General features: G+C 37.8%; 2 protein-coding genes across 9 annotated transcripts in view; both read right to left on the bottom strand.

Annotated features, from left to right (window-relative positions):
• Positions 1-2,203: 2,203 nt before the first annotated feature.
• On the bottom strand, positions 2,204-9,702 carry EPGN (epithelial mitogen). 6 transcript variants are annotated; one of them, XM_020884863.2, is made up of 5 exons: positions 9,660-9,702; positions 9,066-9,128; positions 6,421-6,541; positions 5,442-5,468; positions 2,204-3,552 (listed from the first exon to the last, which is right to left on the bottom strand). In XM_020884863.2, exons 1-5 carry the CDS (start codon positions 9,700-9,702, stop codon positions 3,498-3,500), a joined length of 309 nt encoding a protein of 102 aa, XP_020740522.1. In that variant the 3' UTR covers positions 2,204-3,497. The 6 variants fall into 6 exon arrangements, with proteins under 6 accessions (XP_020740522.1, XP_020740521.1, XP_020740520.1 ...); XM_020884862.2 differs by having other exon boundaries at positions 9,039-9,128; XM_020884861.2 differs by having other exon boundaries at positions 5,316-5,468; positions 9,039-9,128.
• Positions 9,703-14,352: 4,650 nt separating this feature from the next.
• Positions 14,353-18,295, bottom strand: part of MTHFD2L (methylenetetrahydrofolate dehydrogenase (NADP+ dependent) 2 like) — a 146,286-nt gene continuing 142,343 nt past the window's right edge. For all 3 annotated transcript variants that reach the window (XM_070458299.1, XM_070458300.1, XM_020884858.2), the window contains one exon: positions 14,353-15,801. In XM_070458299.1, the coding sequence (XP_070314400.1) occupies positions 15,689-15,801 (113 nt within the window). In that variant the 3' untranslated portion in view covers positions 14,353-15,688. The remainder of the gene's footprint in view (positions 15,802-18,295) is intronic.

An 18,295-nucleotide genomic window follows, 5' to 3' on the forward strand; every position in this document is an offset into this window, starting at 1 on the left:
TAACTAACATTCTGTTAAAGAAAACTGCTAGTTTGATACCTGCTAGATTGTGGTATTAGCAGAATTTTAATCTAAGTTACTTATGCTCCAATATTATCTGAGACATAAAAATTACAAAGAAAGCCCAAGAAGCATAGGCATAAGACCTGATTAAACAATTCAATTCTTCTTGTTACTGTCTAATCACATTCTTAATCTTTATGAGATACTTCTCTGGAAGCTGTGGGTATTGCCCACAATCTATAACAGCCCTCATGTTTCATTTTGGCGGAGGAGTAAAATGTAGTGATGGATCACATTTTTTCACATGGTTATTCTCAAGGAGTCTATACTTTGAATTCTCAAGAAATTAGCTACTTAGGCCTTGTATTCTGAGTTGTGCATTCATTGAACATTTAACAGAAATTTGGGGCTGAATCTGGAAGATATGCTTCTGAATGTGCTACTGAATAGGGCTGTGCCAAAAGTTTGGACAGAAATGTGGACTCACCCAGATTAGCAGTCTCAAGCTCACAAATTAAATTTCAACACTTCCAGTTCATCTTGGCAAATGCTAGTATCCTGATGTCAGACAGTAATGATGTAAGCCAGAAAGAGTGGTGTTTTGCAACAGAGAGATTCTGGTAACCCTTCCCATGGGTGTGGGTTGTAGGATATCAATATTTACATCATATCACAGAGTGTGTTACAGTTTGCAAGGCAGAGAAATTAGATGGTTTACTCATGGTCTTCGGTGGAGAAGTGTCCTTCTGTTTAACATCAAAAGCTTAAATTGCTCATGTTTGCATTGTTATTTCCTTAAGACATTCTTTTTTCAATTGCACATAATAAATGGACATTTTCTTAACGTCAGCAAAATGGGACGTTTCAAAATTAAAGGGTTGTATTGTGCCAGGAAACATTAAAAGACAAACTATTATAATTTCATCTACTTCCAATATAATTATACAAAAAAATAACTCGGGGAAAGCAGTTATAATTCCTTTTCTGTAAATTTACTCGCTCAAGCATGACTGAAATTATAGTGTTTGCTCCTACTGCCATCATTCTCCAAAGGGCTAATTAATGAAGCACTCATGAATACTGATGACTTAAGAATGTGTTCTCAAGAACTGAAGGGCAGACACAGGAAGGAGACAAAATGGGAAATGAAAGAAGTTGATGAACCCCGTTGGCTGGTTTGATTTGGTCAAAGATGCCAGAAATATGTTCTCATTTCTTTCTTAAATGACCCACCATACCTAATAGCTGAAAATGTCGTTCTGATACCAGATCTTCACTGGTAGGCTTCTTTTCAGGGAAGGTCTTATTTCATATAGGCAAAAACAGAAAATGAAAGATTTGCAGAACATCTTATACATGTTCCTACTGAAGACCTGCGTACAAATGTAAATATTGCCATGAGAATGCCAGGGATTCCTTCCTGGAAAATGAACTCTAGGTGTTATATGAGCACAAGATTCCTTTGCATGACAGATCATAAACAGATGGCTTCTCAGGAACCACTCTCTAAATTTCCATATTTTCTCACTGGGCGGATTTTATAATGTTAATGCATACTCTTCCAGAGGTGAAAAAAAGTGAACCTCTGTTGGTTTTCTGCTTTGATCTACTTTTTGGTTTGGCATCTTGCGAATTTTAATTTCTTGTTCAATATTGATCCAGTTATGTATACATTTTAGAAATACTTATAGACAGCAAATATGTGTAACTTTTTAGTTTATCACCTCTCCAGAGACCTTGGTCTTACTTCCTCTTTCTTTTCATCAGAGGCAGTCCTTAATTAGGCTTTATTGCTGCTTCCTGGACTCTCCCCAGCTTTTTAACACCTATTTGAAATGCCCAGGAAGAGCAGTCACTGGGAGGAACCTTTGCCTCCCTCCTCCTTGGGATGATGTAACCTCTGCACACGTTGTGAGATCATGCAGAAAGCGCTGATGTGCAATCCATCTGCATTAAATTCCTTCTGAAGGCAAAACAAACTGAGCAAGTGAAATGCCTTCCACTCAGAGGAAAGCAGATGGTAGTTTGATTTAGAAGTGAATGAAAAGTCACAACTCGATGTAAGAGAAGCCATTACTACTAGGCTTCCATTGTAAGAAAATTCACCTTTGACCCCCTTTTGAACCCATGCCATGATCAAAATATTTTGCTTATCTATTCCACAATAGAAAAAAAAATGTTCATAGTCTTAGGTCGAATCTAAAAGAAACATGGTAGATAGTATTCTTTAATTTCATGCTTCACTTCCTTTAAGAACAAATTCTTAAATTATTATTTTAACAACCAAACACTAAAATATACACCGAAGATGATATCCAGTGGTGTGTTTCATGGTGAGGGGTGAGACTGGGGACAGAGATGGAGTTGAGAATAATCACACTTGCAACACACATGTGGAAAATTTTCTCCCTTCTCTTAGTATCAAATTTTAGTGCTAGAAAGGCCTTGTGGAAAATGACATGAAAGCCCAAAGAAATTAAGGGGCCTAGGGTTGTTTGAATTAGGTGGAAGAATAATGATCAAACAGGTAGGACCATAATTCTCAAATTGTTATTTCTACCAATGTTCCATTTTCTCCACGTATAAATCTTCTATCAGGTATCCAGAAATGGTAAAGAAAGCTTCCACATGCTCTTGGTTGGTGAAAATATCTGGTTCTTCAGTTTCTATTTCAGAGTCAATTGTAGAATTGTATTCATTAGTAGAATTTTAGAATTTCAGTCCAAATAGTCACCAGGTAATTCCACTAACAATAGGAGAAAGTGATGAACATAAGCATTTGAGGACTAGTGAGTCGAGCACAAAATTTTATAATCCATGCAGGAACAAAAATGTTTTGCCTATTCAAGACTCAATATCCAGGTAAGTTTTCAGTCATCAGAAACTCTTTAGCTTATTCCATATTTCACAGTGTTGTCACAAGCTTGGGATGATTTATGTTTGCCTTGGACATTCCATTTTCTTTTCTCTAGCTTAGACTTCAGTCATATGTTTGGGTCACCAGAGGTGCCATAACACTAATCTCATCCGAGTAGTTGACATCACATTCTTTTAGACACCGTGAAAGCAGCATGTTTCGGATTTGGTCCATAGAGCTGTGGTCCAAAATCCTGGTAGCAAGCATAGTGAAGAACCCAAGCGTGGCCTTGCTTAGGCTGACTGCACAGTTGATAATTATTGTCCTGAGAATTCACATCTGACATAGTCAGAAGTGTAAAACTCAACATCCCACAGGGAGAGCAAAAACCACACAGAAGCAGCAAACCCAGAGTAGGACTGTGAACTCGACTTCTGTCACTGTAGCTTGCGCCCTTGACCCCCGTGGCACTTTAACGATGACAGAGTCCAAGGACCAACGCTGAAATTTATTCTCTCATTTCACCACGATCCCAACTTTCTAGTCAGCTTGGGAAGTTTTGTTGTTTCACCTGAAGATTTCAGTTTGGGGCCCACTGATTTACACCAATGCCTCATGAAAATTTCTTACAAAGGCTTCACAGTGGTCTTCCTCCGGAACAGATATTGTAAGGTGATTTCAATTTTAGATACCTAAAACAGAGCATTGGTTTCCATGTGAATTTGACTGCTGTTTGTATAGCTTATTGAGAATTATATAAACGCTCTGGTGTAACAGTTGCTCTTGGTGTCCCACCTGTACCCCCGTTACCATCCCCATCCCCCCAGCTGTGGGTATTAATAAGGCTTGTGTGCTATGTGCTGTGCTTCATCGCTCACTTGTGTCTGACTCTCTGTGACCCTATGGACTGTAGCCCGCCAGGCTCCTCTGTTCATGGGATTCTCCAGGCAAGAATACTAGAGTGGGTTGCCATGCCCTCCTCCAGGAGATCTTCCCAACTCAGGGATCGAACCCAGGTCTCCTGAATTGCAGGCAGATTCTTTACTTTCTGAGCCACCAGGGAAGCCCAAGAATTATGGAGTGGGTAGCCTATCCCTTCTCCAGGGGATCTTCCCGATCCAGGAATTGAACCAGGGTCTTCTGCATTGCAGATGGATTCTTTACCAGCTGAGCTTCCAGGGAAGCCCATAATAAGGTTCACAGGACCATCCTTCTTTAGAGGACTGTCCTCAGCCAAGAGGGGATTTTGCCTGAAGATTTCTGGGAGATTCCAAGGCCCTGTCCCTTACCCCACCAGGAGCATTCTGACATCCACACCTGATGACAGTGGGTACTAAAACTGAGCTCCCTCACCTCCTTGGGTTGGGTCAGAGATGCCATTCATGTTCTAGGTCTCCCTGTGGAATCAGGCTGAGGACAGATTTCAGCTAAAGCTGCCTCTTTGCCTCCCTTCCCTTCTGCTCTAGCTTTCCTGCTTCATTACGAGTTTAAGCTTTGAGCAGTCCCTTGACCAATCACTCACTCAAGAATCTGTTTCATAGTTCTTCTAGGGAACTTGACCTCAGGCAGCTGTCTCATTTACAGTAAAAGGTCTTCTTCCTTTTCTTTGTTTTTTCTTTCTTGATCTCTTATGCAGCTGATTTAACAGATTTTGTATCAATCGATCCACAATTGATATAACAAATTTCACTCTCTCTAAGGTGCGATTATTAAGAAAACATTTTTTTTTTATGTTGTATAATAATTTTTGGTCATTTTAAATATGACAACTTAGTTAACAGAATACAGCAAAAGAAATGTATTTTTACTTTTCTTTAATGTATGTCATCTATTTTTTGGCTTTTCCTTATATGTGGCTTTTAGGTAAAATTCCCAGTGTGGAAAGGCCAGAAATAATAATTAATGATTAATACATGAGTAATTTATACTTAGTGGATCAAATTTGTCTTCTTTAGCTTTTAGCAGTAGGCAGTATCTCCTGAATGTACTCTCAGTTGATGTCTGAGAAGGAAATGGCCCAAGTTTGTCACACACTTTCATTAATTTAATACTTATATTTCGATGTGTCCACTCAACAGATATTTACTGAGCACATATGGTATGCCAAACATGGTATTCAGCACTTCATATAGTTGTGCACAGGACACATTTAATCTTTACCCTTGTGGACTGACTGTCTTACTCATTTATTACTTGATGTAGGCAGACAGAGATGAGGATGAAGGGAAATTATAAATTGGAGCTATCCTATTGCAACTGCAGGTAAATCTTTACCTCTTGTCTGGGTTTATGAGATGAGGCATCAAAACAAATATGCAGGAACTTGCCAGATTTACAGCCATATTTTCACAAGACAATTATATATGTCAATGCTTGGTACATTGTAGGGGCTCAGTAAATGTTTGTTAAATGAATGAGTATCTAGTGACTTCATAATTTTTTTTTTTTTCCTTACCTCTTTCTTATGTAGCAGTAAAAAATAACAAGAAAACCACTTAATAGTAATCCAACGCCAATCCCAATTGCGATGTATTTTTCATAAGAATCCACAGCATATGAAGTTAAGGTCAAATGCTCACACCTTTCTCCAGTATAACCAGTAAAACACCTTTTAAAAAAAGAAAAAAAATGTATAATGTTAAAATTAATGATGATAGAAACACATATGACCGATTTCAAAGAATGAAAACAATTAAATAAAAATGATTTAAATTAAAGAGGCAAATACCAAATGAAAGTTGATCTATTAAAGAAGAAGCCATGCATTTTGCACTAATTATTTGATTAAAGCCCTGTATTAACATAGCTTCCCTCATTGGTAGAAGAGAAAGGTGGGACACCTTCATGAGTTGACCTAGGAAATTGTTAACCTACTCTTTCATAAGAGGATGCTGAGTAAATCAATGGCCATAAACAGTATCTCAGTTGATCTAGAACTTTATATTCCTGAAGTATTTTTACCATAGTTTCATTTTATCCTATAATCAACTCATAAAAACTTAGAAACGTCTTTGCATGTTGTTGAAAGCTGGTTTGGGATTCCCTGGTGTCTCAGATGGTAAAGAATCTGCCTGCAATGTAGGAGACCCAGGTTCAGTCCCTGGGCCAGGAAGATTCCCTGGAGAAGGAAATGGCAACCCACTCCAGTATTCTTGCCCAGAGAATCTCATGGACAGAGGAGCCTGGTGGGCTATACTCTATGGGGTTGCAAAGAGTTGGACATGACTGAGCAACTAACATTTTCACTTTTCAAAAGTTGTTTTGGAGTCAGTAGTTTTGAGGTATGACATGAGCTTCTGCATTTCTAACAAGCTCCCAGGTTACACAGATGCTGCGAATCTAGGAACCATACTTTTAAGTAGTGAGAATTAGGTAGGCTAGAAAAAGACTCCTTAGATATTCAAATACAAAGAGAATTGGTGAATCATGTTCAGATCATGTACCTTTTTTACTGGGTAAGATAGAGGTGTATAGAAGTGTACCATATGAAACACCATGTGAAAGGAGGCATACATTCTCCTTCTCCCATCTCTAGGACTTGGGAAGTTCTTCGCAATTACCTGCAGATGGCTTTCTCCAACTCATGGTGGAATGCACAGACACCATTGATGCAGTAACTATGGTGGTCTTCCAGGCAAGGATGTGAGAACTTCAAGGCTATGGGTACTTCTGTGTAGTCTGCTAGAAAAAGGAGATACTATATTAACAGATGAAGTAGGTCACGCTTTCATAGTAGATTCGTAACACATATACAAAAAGGCCTTTCATTTTAAGAATATTCTTTGAGTGCTCTGCCATTTGAACTATCGATTCATTCCTTTGGCAGTTTATATATACAAAGGTTAGGTTAACATCATCTAGACATATTAATAAGCTAGGTGGTGGAGGTGGACTGATTATCATGCTGTTCTTTAGAAATTTTATTATAAGATATAGATATGAGTCTGCCAAAAGGTGGCAGCATTGATTCTAGTCAGTTTGGTATCTTAAACAACGCTTCCCAAATGTATCCTGGATGCTAATAAATATAGAAGCTTTCATATACCTGAGAAGTAAGCACTTAGGGAGATGTGGATATATGATTGTGAGATAACGAATTTGATTTCTCTTCACTCCCTAGAGGAGTGAGATGAGAATCTGCTCTTGCTCTTCTGTGGTCGTTAAGTAGCTAATGGAAAGGGAATTGTTTTCCATAACTAATTTCAGAAGAGGTATTGTTATGACCTGTATATGAAGCCAGAAATAATTTATGACTCAGGCTTAACATAGCTAAGACAATGCCTTTGGATGTTAATTAAAAATTTTACTCAATTAAGAGGCATTATGAGATTGTAGGAAAAGCCGTGAAGTTGGAATTAGAAAACCTAGGTTTTGATTTCCAGCTCATAGACTATTCAGATGACCACACTTGGTAAAACTTTTGCGGTCAAGTGTCCAGAAGCCTTTTTATGGGAAACTTCCCTTTTATGTGGCAAAATACATATATTTCAGAATGGTTGGTTATCTTTCATTCCTTGATGTATTAAAGACATATACCTATGCTGTTCTTGAAGTTTATGCAGTGGGAATGACATTTGGGTAAAATGGCATAATTTTAGTGTAGTTTAATATTTGATTCTTAAATTCTTCTCAAGCAGAATTAGTGGCATTTTATTTTTGTCATTGTTGTGAATAAACATCATATGTCCTCAATGTATAACTTCATTTTGGTTGAGAACACATATTACCTTAAAATTCATATTCATTTTGTTAAATGTAGCATAGTAAATCTAATTTCTCACCTTGATCATTAACTCTAAGGCAGTGAGAACTTCCCATTATAAACTGTATTAGATTTTTCCTACTTCAAGATTAACTAAGTTCAACTAACCAAGCCTGAATCAGGACTTACTGGAAAATGTGAGAACTGAAAGAAGACATTTTTAAAGAGAGAGTAGACTAGAGACTCATCTTTCCCCTAAGGACAAGAAGATTAAACAATAAGCAGGAAACTAGAATTCCCCCATCAAGAACACAAAGGAAGACTACTGAAATGATATATTCAGTCCCTTTTCTTTCCATTATTATTGCCTGTAACTTGGAGACTTTTGACTTGCAGTTCACTATTAGGGAAGAAAAACAGTGGTGATGGGCAGACTGTTATGACACTGAGAGGAAACTGTACTTCTTTAATTTCAACAGTGTTATCTTCCAACAAGGATGCTTTCTCTTTGTTTAAAGGCTCAGAGGCATGAAGAATTTGGCTAAAAGTTATTTTAAAAGCCACACATTTTGTTTTTCAAATTAATATATGCTCAAAAATTCAAATGGGTAAAATATTTTAAGGAAGTTTTTTAAAATTTAAAATTATTGGTGAAACAAAGAATACTTAAATATTACTATCTTTCATATTCACAAACAAAGTATCTGACTTCATCTTCTTTTATTTGCCGGGCTCTGAGAGCAAGCTATGGTGTTTCTGTTGTTGTAAATCACAAAGTCCGTCTTCCCATCAGAGGGTGATATTTGATTTGCCTGAGAATCACAGCCATCTGATACACAGGTCTTGGCAGATAACAAGCTTCCTAAATTCACCTCTAAGAGTTCAAAGAGTTTGGAAAATGCTGATGCTCAACAATGGCCAGAAACTATTTTAATGACAATAATAAAATATGTCATCACCATCAACAACAAAAATTGGGTACAAGTGGTTGGGAAATACAGCGTACACTAAAACAACAAAAAACCCCAAGACACACAAGAAAAAGACATTTCCGAAGATTAGAGAAAGTGGATTAAGGCTTCATCTGCTTGCCAGAAATTTTTTGGCTGCAAAAGCTCATAATCACAGAGCAAAATATTGTTGCTCATCGAGAGTGCCAAAATGGGGACAAATGGCCTTTAGACATGCCTGGGTTACTGGGAACTCAGCAGGAATCAGGCAGAAAGTGCGGCAGGTTTCACATCCAGGACTGTAACTGAAGACAACTTTCTCTCCTATTCCGCTTCCTCCTTTTAAAAAGACAACTCTTTGCAACATGTTTACCTGTCACTTCCATTTCACAATGTCCCAATACAAGATTGTCTAGTAATACGATATATGTTTAAAAATTTCCAATGTTGCTTTTATCACAATCCAAATTTCGCTCAAACATTAAAAGAAAAAGTCACTTGAAATACAAAAGTGGGAAGAAAATACCTGCTGTTTTGTTAACTGTCCAGTTACTCTGCTGGGTTGTGACTGGGGGGCTTAGAGTCCTGGCTGCCTCTCCAGTCAGCGCTGTCATTGCTGTGTGAAGGAGGGGAAAGGCATCTTTAGCAGGCGAGCCTCCTTCTACGTACAAGCAACAGATCAAAAGTTATTCTGTCTATTCCCACATCTGTTCTATTTTTAATTCATCTACATTTGAGATCCATAACCTACTAAGGGCAGTTTTCTGAGTTTCTCATGCATATCAATTCCATTCACTACATTACAGCTAGAGAAAATAGAAACCCACTAATTGTTAAAAGAAAATGAATACATTTATAAACTCAATCACAAGGATACTATCATATCATAGTTAAAGTGTCTCAACTGCTCTTCAGTTGTATAGAACAAACAATATAGAGATCTCAGAAAAAAGGTATCAAAATATATTAAGAGAGGAATGTGTCAAAACATTACATTAGAAACTAAATGAATCCACGGATTCCTTGCTTGGATCTTTGTCATAAAGAACAGCTGCTAAAAGCCAACTTCTCACTCATACAGAGAAAGCAAATCCTGTTCACATTTTACAATGACACAACATTAACACAATAAAAAGAAATGACCTACCATTGATCAAGAGATAGACTGATATTGGAACCCCGAAATCCATTTCCTGCACTTGTTAATAGTATCTTGCTCTTATCCTCCTAGACGGATGGGTGGAAGGTTTTTATTGAGCTCTCTCAGAGGCTTTCTTGCATTTATATTTCATGAAGCGTCATCTGGCAGTTCTTAGCAATCAAAAAAATATGTCCTTCTGGCAGCAGCATGAAGCCTTGGGGCGTTCATGCACTTGTTTAGGATACCTGTGTTATCTGGTAGTGTGATCAAGTTTTTCTTTTGAAACACGGGTTTCCTGTTACCTGTGGGCATAATCATGTTTGTAAATGTACTTAAAACAACAAAAAAGAACTGAATTCAGGTAAAGCTCCCTTGGTGTGAACAGAATTGTTCTAGCTCCTAAGCTGCTAGCAATCCATGCAGGATTCCAAGAAAGGGGAGTTTTGATGTATCCAAACCAGGAAACAAAGCTCCAGTTATTTACACTACTTTTTAGGACAGATTTGGTTGCACTGTAAATCAAGATATTTTGTTATTTAGTGGCAGGAGAGAACAATTAAATGTGCATAAAAGTAAATGTGCATAATATTCCACTTTAGTTTTTGCTACTTAGTTTTAGTATTTCAAGTTCTGTAAAAATTATTTTTAAGAGTATAACATTTACCTTTGTGTCGTTTTTGCCATTTAATATTTTTCTGAGTAAATGGAATGGCTACCAAGTTCTAGGAACTACAGTTCTTAAAAATGTGCCCCAATGATTAGGCTAGAGAGAACTAGTAAAACACCAAAATACTACTAACAACAACAATAATAATATTATCTCCAATAAGATGAAATTAAAATATTTATATTTGGTACATCTAATGAATAGAAAGTTTTAAGTTTAATATAACATTCGCATTTTTTTTGCTATTCATCTACTTACGATTATTAAAGTATCATTTTTAAGGCCAAAATATGTAATTATTGCTATTACTTTTTGGGGCAATAGGAGCTTCCATAAATTCTCACTTGCCCAATTTATAATAAAATAATTTATAAATATGTTTTGCTGAGGTATTAAAGTTTTCTACCAAGAATTTCAATTGCTCATATTTTCTGTACCTTGAAAACTTGTATAAGTCGAGATAGGTTGTCATTTGCATCACGTCCACCCAGCAAGTTCAGTTTACCAGAAAGGATCCCTTTCACTATTCAAATATAAACTTGGCTTTAGAAATCACACAAGAATGAGCTTGTTGAACTCATTATAACTTGGGCAATCGCTTACCACAAGAGTCATCCTTTTAAAGTTAAAGAATGTATAGGACTTGGCTTACTTTAATGTGCCTACACAGTTCATATTTCTACTTTTGTGAAGTTTTCTTGTTAACTGTTATTAGGACAATTTCTGGATACGATTTTTCTTAAGCAAGTAATATTTGAATTATGTCATATAATCACCTTCTGTGCCATTGGTAAGAATTTAAGAAGAAATAATTTACAAAAGATTAAATAAACCACAACCAATTGCAGTTTCAGGAGGAAGATGCTAGGAATAATGTTAAATACCTTCATTCCAAAGACTGGGACATAGTACAACAACGTCTTTGTAGTAACTGTTAACTGGTGTTTAACAGTGCTTTGCATTTTGCAGAAGGTTTTCACACACATCTCAAATTTGTCTTCAGTAATCCTGGCTGGCCCCAGCAAATCCAATGCCTAATATATAGTGTATACTCAATCTATCTTGAGTGAAGAAAGCAATAAACAACAGGTCTTGTTTTAATTCCCATATAACAAATAAAGAATGTAGACTCAAAAGAAATTAAATGACTTGCCAGCGGACACACCCTAGAGTTGGGACTTGAATCTGTGTTCAGATTCCAGGTCACGCGTCCTTTCCATTTCCCCAGCTGTGTCCTCTGGTAGGAGTCAGTATAGTGACCTTAGAAGAATACACATTATCTCCTAAAATCAAGATTTAAGTAAATTGCCTTTACCATAAGAATCTAAACATTAAATGAACTGTGGCTTCTGCACATATTTGGACTGAGAGAAGTGGACTGCTGTCTCTCTAGATGTTTCTCCACTCTGGTGAACTAAGCCACATAATGTATAAACTCATCTACCCCCTGAGCCTATGAAAATAGCTCCAAGTTATCCTTTGCTTCTTTTCCTCTAGGACTCATCCTAATGGATTCCACTTACACTTTAAGTAGGAAATCTTCTATGTTCATGTCTTCAGCCCTCTCATCAGGGAACCCTTCAGCAATTCTGAAGAATGGGGATGGTGGTGGGTACTGTAAAGTGGCCATATGGATATTTGTATTCTTGATGCATGTTAGAATGAGAAAGAAAGCAAAGAGCTGCAATGCCCATCTATCATTTTTTCCCTCTGACCATTTCTCCTGTCTTTTTAATTTATTTATCTCTCTCTAGTCATAAGCAACTCTGGAAGTGCCTTCTCTTCCTGCCCCTCCCCCTTAAGTTTATTTTTTCCTTCCCTCTCCCACTTACAGTTTCTTTTCCTTTCCTTTCCTCTCTTCATCTCTTCTCTCTTTCCTATCCTTCCATTTTTCTTTCTTTCTTGCTCTTTGACTAAGAGTCACAATTTGTTTGTGGACATTTGCAGGGTCACCAGCACATTGCTTATCTTTCTCTAAACTTAATCTGTAACTTTCATGAATTCAGCTGTCATCCATTCAATCATAAACTACTTTATGCCTCTGACATCCAATGTTTGTAAGACAAGTAGACAAATCATACATGGACTCTGACCTCAAGGAACTAGAGGGAGTCAAGGAAAGTACATACATAACGACAGTGCTGGGTAGCGATAGATGACTGCCGTGAATGTGTACATAAATGAGTGTGAGAGTTCGGAGGTGGGACTTAGTCAAAGTCTCACAGCATTTTTCTTGGATGAGTTTCATTTGAAGTGAATCTTAAATAGCAAGTAGAATTTAGAAATATAATGACAAGAGAAAGGATTCTAGGTGGCAGGGACGTGGGCACTGAGGGGATAGCGTGATAGAAAAGAGAGTGGGTTCTGGCTCATATCACCCAATAAACCTTTCTTTGAATTTCAGGTCTACCTTTCCTACCCATTTGGCCTTGGCTGAGACTTTTTCATAACCTCATGGGTTGATTTCCTCATATATCAAATTCAAAATGTCAGTAACAACAACCTCAAAATGTAAATAAAACATATAGCACGAGCTCAATTAAGGATAACATTATTTTCAATCTAGAGTGATATTTTGTTAGGACTTTGATTTATGTATTATGTCATCACTGCAAACACAACATCTTAAACTAAACATATTATCTCTCCTCCAAAATCAGCTCCTCTTTACAACCTCCTCATGATAATCAATGATAACATCCTCCAGGCTTCAACTTCCATGTTATATCACTGACTAAATATAGTTTAAATTCTGATTTATCCAGGCTTTTTCTAATCCATTTCTGCTACTATCCAGCTATATTTCCACCACTCTGCAACACACATTTTTCACTTCAGTCTGACTTGCCCTTGCTTTCATATGTATTTGCTAAGCTCATTCTCACCTCCATGTCTTCATATTATTATTCAGTCCTCACTAATCCCTTACTTGTAGGAGAAGGGAACTTTTACAAATCTCCTTCACAAGACAATCATATATCTATCTTTTATAGACCCCAAATAATATGCATAAGTAAAGTTATGATACAGATGAACCAACTTCATGTGTTGACTTTATGTGTTGACAGAGGCCTCCTTCTTGACCAAACTTTAGCTAGGCTCCTCTGAGTCCTTTTCTTAACTAGGCATCAACTTAGACTGTTGAGCACAGTTTTAGCAAAGAAATCTGTTAAGTTAGTTTATGGAGAATCCCCCTGCCCTGTTCCTTGTACTCTTGCCGTATCTGATTAAGTTCCTACTCTCCCACCCTTTATATCGGCCTAACTTTAACAAGAATCCTGGTGAGGTAGTTTAACAAAAATCCTTCCAGCCTTGATATCTAATCGAGCTCTCTTAGTAATTTTCCACCTACTGATCCCCTCACTCTTTTCATTGCCTGTAAATCCACTGATTTACAGCTATATTTGGAGTTGATTCAATCTCTTCTATTGTGATAGTCTTGACCCCACTGCAATAGTCATTGTTCGTTTTGGGAATTTGGGGCACTTAAATATTAATGAGGGCTTTTCTGACATGTTTGCTTGGGATCTTAGATTCTAAACTACCATCAAGGGGCTTCCCTGGTGGCTGAGTGGTAAAGAGTCCACCTGCCAATGCAGGAGACACGGGTTCAATGCCTGGTCCAGGAAGAATCTCACAAACTGCGGAGCAACTAAGCCTGTGCACCACAACTACTGAACCCGTCCCGGGAGCCGAAACTACTGAAGCCTGCACGCCCCAGAACCCATGCTCTGCAACAAGGGAAGCCACTGCAATGAGAAGCCCCACACTGCAACAGAGAGGAGCTCCCACTTGCCACAACTAGAGAAAAGCCTGTGCAGCAACGAAGATCCAACACAGCCAAAAATAGACAAAAATTAAAAAAAAAATAAACTACTATCAAGGTTATCACCAAGATTAGTGTGGAATGGGCTACAGAACATTTTCTTTCCTTTTTGAGACATTTGTACCTTTCCCCAGTGTGCAGTGAAGAAATAGATAACGAGTATATGAACAAGGAAACCTACAGCTTAGGAAAAAAGAAGACACGTATTTCTTTCCAAACTGATTTTATTATACGTTGAAATACTATTCATTATAAACATCTAGTCTATTTTCACACAAATGATTAAGAGTACATACTAATAAAGACATGCATTGGGTAAGAATCATTATTGGTACATTAACACACTGAGATTTGGGCATGACAGCAATACAATTATATGCCCAGGGTAGTCTCAAATAGCCTTCAACTGACAATCACATGTATTTTCTAATTTAAATTATGTTAAAAACATGGCATCTACTGTGAGAACCAAATGCCATAAGAGAAAAGAACTGTGGGCAACAAGGCAGTAGGCTTTTAGTCATATCCTAAGGATTAGCTGTGGCATATTGTGTCCTATTTTGCTATTAGATTTCTAGATTTGTGGAACGTATTATCCAAATATGTTTGTAGGAGAACAAAGAAATTACATGTAAGCCTAACATATTCTTATTGCATTTTTACTATGTCAAATAGTCATTCACAATTTGAAATAATCAATACCTTTCCAACTAGCATGCCATTTTTGGGGTTCCTTGCACATTTTTCTTTCCTCGAATGGGGCATAATTTTTCACTAGTATGCCTTGGGGAGTACATTTGGGGAGTATATGAAATCAAAATTTTATTCTTAATATTTTATCTTTTAGCAAGTAAGTTCTTTTGCTCTTTCTCAGCATACAATATGGGCTTCCCGCATAGCTCAGTCAGTAAAGCATCTGCCTTCAATGCAGGAGACCTGGGTTCAATTCCTATGTTGGGAAAGTTCCCCTGGAGAAGGAAATGGCAGCCCACTTCAGTATTCTTGCCTGGAGAATCCCATGGACAGAGGAACATGGCAGGCTACAGTTCATGGGATCACAAGAGTTGGACACAACTTAGTGCTATTGTTCTTTCAGCATACGATATAGAATATAAAATATATATAAAATTGAGTATGATTATGGCAAAATCTAAATTACATTTTACAAGGGAGCCCACTTGGCTGACAAAACATTTGTTAAAGACACACTGTGATATTTGTGTCAAAAATATATGCATTTGTTATGAGCCCTTTATTGTTTTAACAATATGAACAAATAATATTCACAAAACAAGCAATTGTTACCAAAGTGTCATTGCAGTTGTTTTCTTTTTTCCTAAAACTCAAAATCCATTCAAAATATTCCAGTAAATATTAGCAGGAAATGCATAAGATTGTGTGAATCATCTGATCCACAATGATTCCACCCATGAAAAAATAAATACAATGTAGGAATAGTTTTGTAGTAAAATATAAAGATTTTTGCCTTTTGTAAAATAAATATATAGCATGACTTCAGTTTGCTTTATTCTTTCATGTGATCTAGTAAATGATTTTTTTAGCTGCCAAAAGGGTGTTCTTGAGAAGCATTGCCACCGTCATGGGTCCCACGCCTCCTGGAACTGGAGTGATAAAGCTAGCCTTCTTCTTAACAGCTGATGGAGGAAACAGAAAAATTTCTTATTTTTTCTCAGAATTTCATATCTTTAAACATATGGAACTGTTAAAACTGTAAAAACTGAAGCATATATTTTAAAACTTAGGAGTTTATCTGTGCAAAAATGGAGTCAAATCCAGCAGCACCAAACCTGAAGGAGTTGGAAAGCTTTCAGCAACAGGAGCAACTTACAGAGAAAAGGTAGAAACAAAGCAAGAAAACCACTTATTAGTTACAGCGTTAATGCCCAGCTTTATAGCCTAGTTGGCTATTTGTGATAGGTTGTCCTTAGCTTTCCATGTTGTAACCTCGAGGCATTTCCAGACCTAGATTCTGATTTGCTTACGTAGACAGCGGGGGCATTAGAGCCACCTCAGTCCAAGGGTTTCTTTGCTTAATTAACAGAATACACTGAATTTTTCTACATTACATGTATAACTCTAGCATCCCCAAATAATTTTTACAATGAAGCAGACTATAACACACATACACACACTTCTGTATATGATACTGAATGTGTATAGAAAAAACACGAGGCCAACACTGTAGGGTAAAACTTCACGCAGCTCAGTTAGTGTTACATAATGAAAATCTAACCTACTGTATAGCACAGGGAACTCTGCTCAATGTTATGTGGCAGCCTGGATGGGACGGAAGTTTGGGGAATAATGGATACATGTAAACATATGGCTGAGTCCCTCTGCTGTAGCCCTGAAACTATCACAACATTGTTAGTTGGCTATTCTCCAATACAAAATAAAAAGTTAATAAAAGAAAACCTGTAACCCATGGTTGACTCAGTTCAGTTCAGTTGCTCAGTTATGTCTGACTCTTTGAGACCCCATGGACTGCAGCACACCAGGCTTCCCTGTCCATCACCAACTCCCGGAGTTTGCTCAAATTCATGTCTATTGAGTCAGTGATGCCATCCAACCATCTCATCCTTTGTCGTCCCCTTCTCCTTTTGCCTTCAATCTTTCTCAGAATCAGGGTCTTTTCTATGAGTCACTTCTTTGCATCAGGTGGCCAAAGTACTGGAGCTTCAACTTCAGCATCAGTCCTTCCAATGAATATTCAGGACTGATTTCCTTTAGGATTGACTGGTTTGATTTCCTTGCAGTCCAAGGGACTCTCAAGAGTCTTCTCCAACACCGTAGTTCAAAAACATCAATCCTTTGGCGCTCAGCGTTCTTTATGGTCCAATTCTCACTTCATGGCAAACAGATGGGGAAACAATGGAAATAGTGAGAGACTTTATTTTGGGGGGCTCCAAAAATCACTACAGATGGTGACTGCAGCCATGAAATTAAAAGACACTTGCTCCTCAGAAGGAAAGCTGTGACCAACCTAGACATCATATTTAAAAGCAGAGACACTACTTTGCCAAGAAAGGTCCATCTAGTTAAGGCTATGGTTTTTCCAGTAGTCATGTATGGATGTGAGAATTGGACTATAAAGAAAGCCAAGTGCCGAAGAATTGATGCTTTTGAACTGTGGTGTTGGAGAAGACTCTTGAGAGTCCCTTGGACTGCAAGGAGATCAAACCAGTCAATCCTCAAGGAAATCAACCCTAAACATTGGAAGGACTGATGCTGAAGCTGAAACGCTGATACTTTGGCCACCTGATGGGAAGAACTGACTATTTGGAAAAGACTCTGATGCTGGGAAAGACTGAAGGTGGGAGGAGAAAGGGATGACAGAGGAGAGATGGTTGGATGTTTGAGCAAGCTCCAGGAGATAGTAAAGGATAGGGAAGCCTGGTGTCCATGGGGTTGCAAAGAGTCGGACACGACTGAATGAACTGAACTGAGCTCACATCCATACATGACTACTGGAAAAACCATAGCTTTGACTAGACAGTGGACCTTTGTTAGTAATGTCTCTGCTTTAATACGCTGTTTAGGTTTGTCATAGCTTTTCTTCCAAGGAGCAAGCATCTTTTAATTTCATGGCTGCAGTCACCATCTGCAGTGATCTTGGAGCCCAAGAAAATAAAAGTCTGTCACTGTTTCCATTGTTTTGCCATCTATTTGTCATGAAGTGATGGGACTGGATGCCATGATCTTCATTTTTTGAATGTTGAGTTTTAAGCCAGCTTTTTCACTCTTCTCTTTCACTTTCCTCAAGAGGCTCTTTAGTTCTTCTTTGCTTTCTGCCATAAGGGTAGTGTCATCTGCATATCTGAAGTTATTGACATTTCTCCCAGCAATCTTTATTCCAGCTTGAGCTTCATTCAGTCCAGCATTTCACATGATATACTCTGCATATAAACTAAATAAACAGGGTGACAACATACAGCCTTGATGTACTCCTTTCCCAATTTGGAACCAGTCTGATGTTTCCATGTCCGGTTCTAACTCATGCTGCTTTCCCTGCATTCAGAGTTCTCAGGAGGCAGGTAAGAGGGCCTGGTATTCCCATCTCTTGAAGGATTTCCCACAATTTGTTCTGATCCACACAGTCAAAGGCTTTGGTGTAATCGATAAAGCAGA

This window comes from Odocoileus virginianus, chromosome 29, assembly GCF_023699985.2.
Source record: "Odocoileus virginianus isolate 20LAN1187 ecotype Illinois chromosome 29, Ovbor_1.2, whole genome shotgun sequence".
NCBI lineage: Eukaryota > Metazoa > Chordata > Mammalia > Artiodactyla > Cervidae > Odocoileus > Odocoileus virginianus.